The sequence below is a fragment of the Tyto alba genome, unplaced genomic scaffold (assembly GCF_018691265.1).
Source record: "Tyto alba isolate M040663 unplaced genomic scaffold, T.alba_DEE_v4.0 Super-Scaffold_1000006, whole genome shotgun sequence".
Lineage (NCBI taxonomy): Eukaryota > Metazoa > Chordata > Aves > Strigiformes > Tytonidae > Tyto > Tyto alba.
Window position 1 is genome coordinate 14,717,429 of NW_024881272.1, and position 13,169 is coordinate 14,730,597.

A 13,169-nucleotide genomic window follows, 5' to 3' on the forward strand; every position below is an offset into this window, starting at 1 on the left:
AAGGCATTTGCTATAACACGCTTCTGGGAATAAATTAAGGACAAAATAGCATGGAAGGTAAGTGAAAATAAGGCAAGTAGTACTAATGGGGCTAGGCAGCTTGTACTGTTCTGAAGTGCTTGTTATGGTAGAAGTCAGGTACTAAAGGCTGTGCAGGACCAAGTGAATCTGAGGAACTTTTAAAACTATTTACTGTCATTTTGAAGTTCTGATTCAACTGTTGCTATCTCAGAGCGAAGCCTGTATACTGTGGCTTACATCTATTGAGTATAGCATGAAAGGGATATCTGGAATTAGATAAACAAATACTCTGCAAGATATTTACTGTGCTATTTGATAAAATTCACAGTATGGAAGCTTGAATTGTGTATTCTCTAATTCTAGCTGACTAGAACATATAACAAAGATTGTTTTATTCTGTGTATCAAACTGCATAAGTTTAGCCCATTTTAGTCTTTTACAAAATGAGGTAGGACTTTTAAGAAGGGATCATTTTAACCCAGACAGAAAGGCAGGGATGCTACCCTACCTGAAAATGTCTTGTTCCAGCTCATGAGTCCGTTGTTGGTCCTCCCGATTCTGCTTTTGCATTTCTTCTTGCTCTTTTGGAGTGAGAGAACTAAGGCCATCCAAGAGCCATTTTTCTCTCAAGGCCTTTTTCTGATGGGGAAAAATACACAAAAGTAAGTGTACTTTTAAAAGTCAGGCCATTCAGTCATTTACTGTATTTGTCTCTGTAATAGGCACAATCCACATTCTTGAGCTGTATCTAGCATAAGGCAACCTGACAATGGTGAATGCCACTGAAAGAGAAATACTAAAAAACATTTGTGTTTTCAGATTGCCTTGAAACTGAACTCATTAAGAACAATGTCTCATTTTATTAGTCTACCCAACAAATATGTAGATGTCAGTTTCTACCTGTAACAGATTAGTATTTATAAGTGAATCCAGTGGTGTGTTTGTCCTCAGTAAAGCAAAACAGTTGTATCAAAGCATATGTATTACAGACTGGAGCAAAAGGCTCCAGTCAGAAGCGCTATAGTTTTATTTTGATAGCCCTGATTTCTGGGGTCATGGCATTGCATAAATTCTGGGAGAGGGTATAAAAGGTGAAAAATTTCTGTAAATAACGTTGTACAGGGGGAAGGGATCTCTAGGGAGTTAAAGATACAATGTTATCTCTGGAGTTTACAAGGAACTTGGGTGATTATGGTAGTGAACTCTTCATTTCATCTGGTGAAGATGCGTGAGGTAAGAGTGGGACTGGAAGGGTGGAGCATGGGTTGCTGATGTCTGGTTAGAGTTTCAGCAGACCTGCTACATATTTAGAACTACAGTTGTAGGGGTAATCCAGGGTTTACGTATTTAGGTCCTGACCTCTTCAGTGCCTGTGGAGTTTTTTCTGTACAGTAGTGGTTTATAAATGGGTGTATTGCATGTGTACAGGTGAGTGGATCTCTCAGCTGTGTTTTCAGATTTTGAAAAATGTGCCTGTGTGCACTGATTGCTTCCTACAGCTGGTTTACAATATGAAAGGTGGCATCTGAGAGGCATCAGGGCTCTCTAAAATATTCCTGGTGTAAAAAAAAAAAAAAAAATTAATGGACATAAGTTCTTATTTGCAGGCTAGAGGTTGTAAACCATGTTAACTTTCTTGCACTCTTTTTAGTCCCTTCAGTCTAGCTCAGGAATACAAAGCCAGTTGCTGCCTTGGGGAAGAAGCGGGAGTCAGGCCTCCTTAGAAAAACTTTTTCAACAGGGAAGAAAAGCACGCATGTAAGGTTTCTAATTAACCATGATTTTTTCATTTGTAAGTTAGATTCCTTGAGCTTTCTGATTTCCACGTTAGTTTTATTTTGGTTTTTGTTTGGTTGGTTGTTTTGGTTTTTCTGTACAGTTTCATTAATTTTAGGATGTTGATGAAGATTAAATTGAATTTTGATTACTGCTGCTGTGAGTCAGAGCTGTGCCCAGTACTGGTGAGAAGGCTGCATTAATCTCAGTGCTGCTTTCAGTGGCTCTTGGAATCCTTGCCTGCATCCTGGATTCTGAGTCACTTAAACTGTTGCATCCTACGCTTTTCTGTTTACTGTATACTTTATATGAGGTTATTACTGAGGCCCAACTGATGGAGGAGTACACATGTAGGATCAGGTTGCAGTTAAATGCAATTTTCAACTTGCTGATGTGTGACATACATGATGTGATAGAAACTGTGGCTAAAACAGGCTTGTTGGGAATTCTGTGGCACTCCACATACTTTTTTTTTTTTTTGGGGGGGGGGACACATAGGAGCAATGTTTATAGTTGCCTTAGCCTTGTGTGTAAGTATTCTCTCAACACTGGGTCCTAGGAAATCAGTACGAAACAAAGGCTGCTCAAAACTGATGTCCTAAGCCTTCACTCTGGCTGTAGGATCAGTTGGCAACACTTCCTGGCAGTTGTATCTTAGGCTCAAATGAAATAAATACAGATTTTAATAGAATGGTTTTACTTGATCTGGTAGATGCGTACAGTCATGTTGGCACAACTCTTATGGACCACAAAACAGAGTTTTCTTGAGTTGGAGGGAGCACAGTTATTAATTCCTTTTCAATCAAGCTGTTTGGATTTTAATAGTAAGTAGGGCTCCTTAAAAGGTGAGATTTTAACCTGGCTGAAACTGAATTAGTCTAGCATTGCCGTCTCCAAAAAGAAATCAATAATTCCTTGTGAGAATTACAGCAGGGCTGGCACTGTAGACCTCAGAAACAAATAATGCCTATTGAAATCAACAAAAGCTTCATGTACGTATAGGGTTAGGCCCAAGAAAACAAACTCCCTAAATGAAGGCATAACACAATAGTGCTATTTTTACCTTTTCCTAGAATAGTTTGCTGCTGCTCCCAACTAAATGCCATGTAATCTTTTTAATTTAATTAGCCACTTTTGAAAGAATGACACATTGTGTAGTTTGGAAACAGCCTTTGAACAGACAGTTTCAAGGCTGCTCCACTGAGGCATCAGCACAAGGTAGCGCAGGAGCAGCTGCTTTGGAGCTCTTGTGTTCTTTCTGCTGTCTGGCATTTCCTTCTGCTGTAAAGCATCTCTAGCCCAGTACTAGGTTGTGCATGTGTTACAGCACTCTAGATGAAAGCACTTTCATTTTGCATTTGGCTTGGTACATTAAGGGAAAGCGATAATTATACACTGTGATGTGATAAGACCCTGGGAATGGCAGGAGTGATGCAAAGCAATCACTTTTCTTTTGTAGTTCATGGTCACATCAGGAGTACTGTAACAATATTTTGCAAATTCTGTGAATAATGTTCTATGTGTGCTCTAGGTATAACACCACTATAAATAACACCACTATAATCTTTAACATGTCTGGACTAACACTAAAAGATTCTGTGCCTTCCAGTGAGGGATGGTGTTTTGAGTTTGTGGCTCTTTCTCTCCCAGTGGTATGGCAGTTCACCTTCTGGCATGTTGGGAGAGGCATAAATAATTTTCGCAGTTTTCACAGAAGATGTAGTTCAACACTATTAACTCCTGGAATAAGGAGATGTGTGACCAGCACCTACAAGGTAGCAGTAATGGAGTTCAGGCATGTCAGAAGCCAAAAACTTAATAAGCTAAACTAGAAAAGCTCTGGGAAAGTACATGCAAATCAGTGCTGACTACGCTTTTCAAGCAGCTCTGTCTGGTTTATTCCCTTGTTGCCTCAGCAAGAAGGATTCCAGGTAGGAGGAAGAATTAATTGCTGGTGCATCTAGAATTACTTGAGGATGAAAATTCCCTTGTACCCTCACTAGCAGCCCCCATTACCCCTTGCAGTTCCGTGAAGCCCTATCCACAGAGGTGTCTGTATTTGCTTGCATGTCCTCTACATCATGTAGTAGAAGTGTACATGTAGGGAATAAATATTCTTTCTCCAGTATAGTTCTACTGGATATCTAAGACCTGTTATGATACCTCATCTGTGTCTTTCTAGCAAGAAGTTAGTTTGGGGACAGAAAAGAAAGTCATTGGGAAGCTGGAGCAGAGAATTTCTATTTACAAAAGGAAGTTTAAAAAACCTCCACAAAACTAAAAAAAAAAAACAAACAACCAAAAACACCATCACCCCACCCCCCAAAAAACCCCAGACACAACAACCTTTTAATAAACCTGTTGCTAAGGGTTATAAATAGGAATGAAGAACAAAATGAGGAACAGGATAGTGATATCCAGCTAACAGGAACATCTATATGACTGAGATTTACTAACCTGCAATAGTTTCCTAAGGGACAGGTGCAAGTTATATTGAATAGGTCATGGAGCTCTAGATTTCACCATGCACAACTGGTATGAGTATAAATGAGTGAAATCAACCTGACTTGCTAGGGAAATGAACCCTCAATAAAATTTACTGAAGTGTCTAAACATTTTAGAAGTCTGAATCTAGTTTAAAGCGATTTCTGCATTAGGTTCTTGTATTTGATTCCACTGAAATACCTGAATTAGTCTGAAGCAAAAGTGTTTGTTAAAGGACAAGGCTTCTAGGGCATCAAGCAGAGGATGTTCACATGGTAATGCTGCATCTGATAGTAGGTGCCTGTCTTAGTAGTCAGTTGGAAAAAGTGATCTTCACTTAGGGTGCTCCAAATAGCTAATGAAATGTATGCATTTATACACCATACATATAAATATATATTTAAATGTATGCTTGATCCCTCTTTGCCAAGTGAATCATTTCATCTACAGATCCTTGTTTTGTCTTATATGCAATATGACTGATTTTAATTTAAAATTCTTCTGCATGTTATCTGTATGATTTCTCATAGAACAGGCAAACAAATCACATCCTCTGTCCTCTCCCAAAGGAAGAGCACTTCAGTAGTATTTTTCCAGGAGTGTTTTCACTTCTGTAAAATTCCATAAAACATCTTCAGAATAAGTGCAAGTTGGTTTGTTTTTTTTTTTTTTTTGGTTTTTTTTTTTTTTTTGTTTGTTTGTTTTGTTTTTTAACTTTTTAACTCTGTTGTACCTATTAATGTTAGCTGAAGGCATGTACTAAATCTGTAAGGAAACTGCTCTAGGACTCTGCACACAGCAATAGTGAGGATTAACTAGTTGACTAGAACAGATCAGCTTATCCTTCTTAAAAGAAGGGCAAAAGAATAATTTGAATTTATAGGGATGGAAACTTGAAACATAAATTACAGTACTCCATGTAACCATGTCCTGAGATAGAGGAAGACAGTTGCATGTTTACTGCTCATTAGTTGCATGAATTGGAAAAGATATTCCCTTCTCTTTTAGGCAAGACATTACACAATCAGTCAAGCCTGTCCTTATGGTTACTACCTTCCAATAAAACCTAAGCATGGGTGACTTTTACACTGTCTTGCCTGGCCCAGTGAAGTAGTTTATCATAACTTCTCATTTTTTTTACTTGACACAAAAGAAGAGGGTGGATGAAACCCAGGATCAGGTGCCTATTTTGAAGAGGAGTCTGTTTTAAATATGCTTCTCCCACATTTGCTCAAGGAGACATGCCACACTCCTGTTATTGGATTCAACAAATCTTTCTTGAAACTGTTTACCCACTCACATAATTAAAAGGGTATGTAAATTATGAAGTCTTGCATATGTCTAGAAGTATAGCTTTTGTCTCATCTCCCTACATGACATGTACTGCCAAATTGCAATAGACATTTCAAGAATGGTGTTGTTGGGTAGGAATCAATGCAATTTGAAATGTCTACAGAGGTATATCTTTTGTTTTTTTAGTAATGTGGACTTTGTAATCCTGAGTTTACCAGGTCATATTTTAGGACAATATTTGTAGCATTTATGCTTTTTTTTTTTTTTTTTAATATACAAAGAAACAGAAATATTTTACCAAAGAGTCATTAAGCAGGAGGACAAAAGGCTATAGTCAAATAAAAATAGGCTGCTTTTTTAATAGAAAAAAGTGCAGTTAGACCTCACGATTCTGCTGCACCCTGTACCAAGTGAGGTTGCTGCAGTGGAAATAAGGAGTGAACACACCCAGTCTGAAATGTGAGGCTTAATTTTCAGCTGTGAGTTATTCCTGGTTATGATCTCATTTTATGCCATGAAAGTGATCAAATAACATTAGCTCCTGAGTGTAATTTTTTTCAAAGGGTGATGCTTATTAAAGTCAAATGGAGTCCAGGCAAGACTCCAAAAAGCTGTGCAAATTTGACAGTAAAAGCATGATTTAAGTGCATGAAGATTTGCATTCCAAAATCCAAACCCTTTATTCATGCTGTACGACTTAGGGCTATCTTTAGTTACATAAATCTAACACTTTACTTACCTTTAAGTGTTGGTGTTTCATTTTTTCCTCTTCCACTTTCAGACGTTTCTGTGTAATTTCTTCTTGCAGTTTTCTTTTGTCCTACAAATTTAAGAGAACAAAAAAAAAGTTTGTTTAGAGAAATTATTTCTTGCTAAAAAAATTGTTTAAGTGTTGTTGAGTAGGGTGAAATCAATCCATGCATATAAAGCCTTATTTTAAAGCTTATACAGTGCTCAGACAGTGTGTAATTCTTAGCAGCAACAGCTCCAGCAAATCTATAGAGGTATGGTTTCCATTGCTCTTTCTCTAAGTATGTTTAAACATGTTAATAACCACAAAGCAGGGATGATCCAAGTTAAAAATAATTTATCTTCGGGAAGTGTAGGGGAAGGAAACAGGACGAAATAACACTTGAGCACAATCATACATGCAAAATGAGTTTAGAAATGGGTCCTGACCAAAATTCCCACACATCATTTAGGAGAGGAAAGAGTCTGCATGGTCTACACTGTGCAGCTGTGATATATCACTAAATGGGATGGGCTGCTGGTGAATCCAGCACTGAGTTTATGTATCTTGTGGCTAATAGCTGAAATAAACAGGAATAAACAAAGAGAAATTTGTTTCATTAGTTGAATAGTGATAAAGATGAACACAGAGCAATGTAGTATGACTTGTATATGTTTTTTACCTCTCAAAAAAAAAAAAATTATTTCTGGGCAAAGGCTGTTTTCATGGCTGCTGAAATTCAGAAAATGAAACCTCAAGTAGTACTGATCTTTCATAGTGCCACCTTCATCCTTTTTGCTACAGATTATAGAAGAAAGGAAATGGGTGAATAGACTCTGAACGCTGGCAACACTTGAACCTCTTGTGTCTTTGAATAGGTGCTGTCACGTGGCGTATCCTTGTGGCTTCTCTATACGAGGCCAAACACTGACTTAGTACTTTGTGTCCTCAGCAGACAGTGGGAAAGAAATCATGCCAAAGGCAACTAACTTTCACTCTTACAAGCTGTATTAATAGGCTGTTCTCTTGGTCAGCCTTAATGCTATAAAATCCTGTTATTTGATATGGCAACTTTTGCACTTGTTTCTGGATATGTTTTAGGGAAGTAAATTAAATCATCTGTTGTCCTATGCAGAAGTGTTTGCTGACTGGATGGCAATCCCCCTTTCCCTTCAATGAGAACAGATTACTGATAGTTTTTTTTAACAGAGTCTGTTTTCAGACAAGTATGGTTTAGAAAGGAGTAAAGTTCTTCATAAACGTAGGAAGAGACTTGCCCTTTCAGACCACCTGAGGAACTAGATGTGCACGAGGAGTGTAGAGAGCTGGTAAGGAAGTGCTGGGCATGAGGCTGGGAGTTGTTCTCCACTGTTTCCCTAGGGTCTGGGATTTGGAAACAGGAAGAGCTGTAACATGCTTGGCTGAATCACTTCACTGTTACTGGAAATTAGAAACAAGCAGTGGGGCCACAGGCTATAGGGACACTTTATTGAAGGATAGGCAGTAGAAGAAGCCACCTCTCCTTGTGGAGATGGACAGCAGGACTACAGGCTGGCCAAGCACAGCTGCTGGTATGCTGGGTTTTAGCAGGTGAATGAGGTTCAGTGATCTCTCTTGCAGTCTGTAAAGTGCAGTAGCCATAGATAAACACTACCTGTACTTTACAGTTTTTCCTCGATGGTGTTAGTCTGCCTCTTTAATACACCAAACAGAGCAGGGAGAGATCTTGCCTCAAGATACAAGCTACCTTCATCTCTGTAGTGGTTTTGAGTGTTGCCAATGCTCTTTAATACAGTTAACAAAACTGCTGATTTAGGATCACTACAATATGTAATTCTTCAGCAGCGTTCCTTTTTAGAGACTTTATCTGAGAGCTGCTATGCTGGATTTTACTCAGCCAGTCCTGATCTTGGAGACACAGCATCTGATATTTGACCTTCATACCTTTCCTTACTTAGGAAATATTACTGATCTCATTGTATAAATGGCCTTTAAATAACCCATCATTAGATGAGCAAAGTGTGACAAGAGCTTGTGTTTACAGATTGTTACAGTTCTTAGGAAACTGTTTTTTCTCTTTACTAAAGTTCTGGATAATATTCTTAGCCAGAGAATGAACTTTTACTTGGTTTATACTATTGAAAAATATTCTAAGTCAATTTAAATATTTTTCTTGTACCAGTGGAGGTGTGTACTAAGAGTTTGGGCAGTCTGAAATGAAGAAGTGCTACACAAAAATACTGTGCAGAAAGAAATCAGAGTGTAAAGGCACAAATAACTGCATTTTAAACTAACTGTGTAATCAGGAGTAATGAAATTTCAGTAATGAAACTTTTGCTTGTTTCTTTTGTTTAGAGGTCAATGTTTCTTTTGCATTTGATATTTTTTCTCTTAAAGTTTTCTACTTGTGTTCTTTGGTATTCTGTCATGTTTTAACTTTATTGGCTGATAATAAACATCCATTATACAATTATCTAGATTAAATAGGTTGAAATAGATTGTCTTTTATATATCTAGTTAAAGAATGCTGAAGGTCTAATGCCAGAAGCTGAATTCAAGGAAGATGTATGATGAACCTTTTTGAACCTTGTGTTGCCAGAATAATTTTTAAAACCTGTCAGGACACTTTCTACAGTGTATTCTGCTATGCTTTGTCTGCAAATCATGTCTTGCTGTACCAATCTTTGACTATACATCTAAGTGTTTATTCATAGATATCTAAGGGATCCATATTTCTACTAAACTTCATGCTCTGCCCCTGTAGATAATCATGTTGCTGGCAGAAGTCCTCTAATCCTGTCCTACTACTCTCTTGTTAATGCAGGCAGGATTTGCTTTTTATGAAAGAGCACTTTCATCCCTTCCTCTCTGTTGTGCATCAATGTAAGGTGAGACTTGAGCCTTGGTCCTAATTTTCACTCCTACTGAAACACTTAAGAATTTTTCTTTACTTTTGAGCATAGAAGAGAATTGTGTTCTAAACTGGATCTGCCTGAAAGGAAGGGAGACACATCTATGGAGCAGTGTCTTGCTAGGTATCTTGTGTGCCAAGTCTATTAGTTGTGTCAGTGTTCCACAGTGGTGTCAGCGTTGGTCTGCTTGGTCCCATGGCAGATGCCATGTACTGTCAAAGCTGATGGAGCAGCTAATGTTTTGGCTGATGTATTTCTTTTTCATATGATTTTCCAGAGGTGATGCTTGGTTATTGAGGGGTCTTATCTGAAGGCATGGGCACTTTATTCTGATGACGTGAGCCTGCAAAAATATCACAACTCAAATCTTTAATCACAATTCAAATCTTCTATAATATTTGTTTTCCTATAGAATGAAGGATTTGATAAGAAAGGATTAATCCTGAGGTTCCTCTTTAACTGTTTTGTCTCAAAGTTTGCCACAGCAAATGCAAAAGCTTTTATATGTTAAGATATGTCAGTCTCTCTAATAAAATGGATGCATTTGATTTTTTTACTTATTCTATATACACCAGCAGCAGGTGGAAGCTACATAATGGAGAAAAATGGTTCCTTTTCAGAGCCATGGAAGCATCGAAATATTATAATAATAATAATAATTAGTTTTCCTTTTTGTTCTACTTCATAGAGAAGATATGAAAAAGAATTTGAAAACCCCTTGTCGCTCTTTCGGAGCCAGATGCTGTAAATGAGCCAGGCGTTTAATGACAGAAACCAGTCAGGTTTCAGTGCCAGTATAATTGTTTACTGCTCTGAGTGCCCCTTGCTATCCTCTCTTAGATCCTTTACAACATATATCCTGTAGGTAGCACTTGAAGTTCTCAGGTATGTTGCTTGGGACAAACCTTCCCAGAGCCACCAAGTGACTTGCAATTGTAATTGTAACGTTGTTTTCTTAGACCACTCATACTGCAGATTCTTAAACCTGATGATAACTTCACCTTATTTAAGCTCCTTCATTTCTGCAGTGAATTACGACAAATACACTAAGCGTTTCAATTAAATACTTTCAATTGATGAAAATAGAGAGCAAATAATTCCTTTACACAGCAAATGTAATAAATGAAGTCATGGCCAGAACCCAGATATGATTTCCCGTTTCCTCTAATGCAAGACACTGGAAGCTGTCATAGTTTCTTAAAAAAGTCCTCTTCCAGTATTTGTCTGGAGACAAAGATGCAACCAGAGGATGCCAACCCTAGTATGTTCCTAGGAGTCTCCATCAGGCAAGCATGCTCCCCCATTCCTCCTGATAGATACCAGGAAATATAAAACATTTCAAGGCCCAGACTTCTCCAGAGCACCAAAACATTTCTTATCTCTTGAGCCCATACACCAGAGACAAAGTCCAGATTATGAGTCTGGTTCAAACACCATTACAGTTAAACAAACATATTCTAAACTCTATAAAACATTTCAAATTATCTTACTGGTAATTGGGTCAGGTCTCAAGTAAATAAAATAAATGGGCCTGCTGGCTTTTATCAAGTGTCGTAATTAAGACCCAACCAAATTAAAATCCAACCTATTCCACTCCTGTAGATTTCTAGTTATGCCTTCTCAATTTTTTTTTGTTCTAATAAGGTATTTTTTAACTCTGCCTACCATTTATTCAGCCAGTAGTGTTTGTTTCATAAGTAATCATGCTAAGAGTGTGAAAAATACCTTTGTTCCCATTATTTGCTTTTAAAGGTTGCTTATGACAGTGGGTGATCCTTCTGCAGATTTCCTTTTACACCAAAGGGCCAAATTTTGTTTCAATTTAATTAATTTGTAACTGAATAGGTTTTAGTGGTGATCAAATCAGAGGAGAATTTAATTTGTCCATTTTTGTTACATCAGGTTATATTCCATTAAGAAAATAGTGCAGTAGTTCCTTTAAAATACAATAAATCTTTTGAAACAGATTTCCCTTTAGAAGAGAAACTTACATGTTTTCTAACACCTTCAGCATAAACTTCACTGAGTCCTTTTTTTTTTTTTTTCTCCTTTAAACTGACATGTAGGAATTTGCTTAATCCAAGCTTGTCCTTTTTTACTTTTCAGACAGCAATATTTATGATAGATCATCAATAATTCAGAAATTGTATTTAATTCCACAATGTAAACCCAAAAATCTTTCACCTCCCAGTTTTATTGTGAAATGGGAAAATTGATTTGTTCTGGAATTCTCTGGCTGCCTTTTGACCTGCTGTCCTTCAGGCAAATATTCAGCTGTGATGATAGTAATATGTATTTTAGACTGTTCAGTAGTGATTTGCACACATACTTTCACTGCTTTGAATTTAATTTGGAAGTGCAATATAACCTGTAATAAAGTCAGCACAGGCAACTTTGCTGTTTTAAAGCAATATCTTATAAACTAGAATTAAAAAGTAACAATTTCAAGCAGATATAAGTCTTTCTTTTTCCATCTTGGGATAAACCGTTTTTCAGAAAACACACAATAGTTCATTAACACCATACTACAACTAAGCCTTTTTTTTTTTTTTTTTTTTTTAATAGTGAGTTATAACTATAAGCACTTACTGTTATGGCCTGGAATCTTTCTTTCAGCAATTCGGCTTCCTCCATTCTAGAAATCAAAACCAGACAAGTAGTGAAGGGAAACAGAGTAAGACCATAAGCAAAAAGCCTCCTGGTGGGGCTACAAAAAACGCCGAGGTGATTTGATCCAATTCCAGAGCAGAGAGAAGGCAGAATTTTTTGACTTGTCAGGAGACTCCCTGAACAGATGAGCAGATCAGTCCAGACAGACACATGTAATGAGGGTGTGTAGAAGAAGCAGACGTGGAGAGTGCTGGCATGAGTTGACTGACAAGTTGGAACAGTGGAGCACAAGCCCTTTTCCTTCAGAAGCTGCCAACTCTTTGTTTTAATATGCTCGGTTAGCGTGCCACTGCTTCTTTAACTGTTAAATGCCCAAACCCAAATCTTCCAGGACCATGGTAGAACTGAACTTTCATTATGTTCCTATTTCTCTTTCTTCCCTTTGTATATGCTTCTGGTGATAAACAGACATTTTAAACTTATTAAGTATTCCTATTTCTTATGAAATTTATTTCACTTGTGTGTTTTAACATGTTGTAATGTTAGTACTGTAGATGGCATGGGTTTTCTCGAGATGGCAGTTTTAATTTAGTTTCCTAGATGAAATTTTTTGAGAAGCTGTTTTCATAGCTGGAAGAATGTCTTAGAACTTCTAACCTAAAGTAAAATAAACTTTAAGCAGTCAGGTCTGTCGCTGACTGCCAAGTGTTAATCTGTGCAATTACTGGTCAGCTATCTAGGACTCAGGGGAAGCTTTGTCTAAGTAAGGATTTCAGGATCATCATTTCAGTGTTACCAAGATGAATCTAAAAGGCCAGTGGCTCTGGTGCTGAATTTCCATTCAGCTGACTTGAAGGGTTTTTTCCTGTGGACTTGTGCTGAAAACAGCATTATGTTCCTTAAGTGATGGCGTACATTTTGACCTTTCCAATTACATGACTGGGAGTCAGCCTTCCAGAATCAATCTATGAAACAAGCAAAACAAGTGGAACTTTCCCAAGTAAAATCCAGTTGTGGAAAAAAATATAAGCAAGAAAAAGCTGAATTCAAACAGTATAAAGATGTAACATGAATCTGGAATCTCTTTGTTACCCTCAGTATCGCATAACTTAAGTCTTTGTAAGGACACCAACAGGAGAGTCAGTCAGCATGTTTGGTTTTTTTCCAGCTAATTCATTGAGGTGACTGAACTCAGCAGGATTTGGTGAGGGGTTTTACTTTACAAGTCAGTACAGCGACCTGAATCTTGGTGGCAAATCAAGCTCATTACTAGCAAGTTGTAAGATGTTACAGAGTTGAACACTTGATGGTGAAGTTACATCCTCATAGTTCAATATGAATCA

General features: G+C 37.5%; 1 protein-coding gene across 1 annotated transcript in view; it reads right to left on the reverse strand.

Moving 5' to 3' along the window:
• PALMD (palmdelphin) overlaps positions 1-12,253 on the reverse strand; it is a 29,108-nt gene extending 16,855 nt beyond the window's left edge. The window contains exons 1-3 of the mRNA XM_009967504.3: positions 11,806-12,253; positions 6,314-6,394; positions 530-660 (exon numbers count right to left, since the gene is read on the reverse strand). Of these exons, the coding sequence (XP_009965806.3) occupies positions 530-660; positions 6,314-6,394; positions 11,806-11,850 (257 nt within the window). The 5' untranslated portion in view covers positions 11,851-12,253. The remainder of the gene's footprint in view (positions 1-529; positions 661-6,313; positions 6,395-11,805) is intronic.
• Between the last annotated feature and the right edge of the window lie 916 nt (positions 12,254-13,169).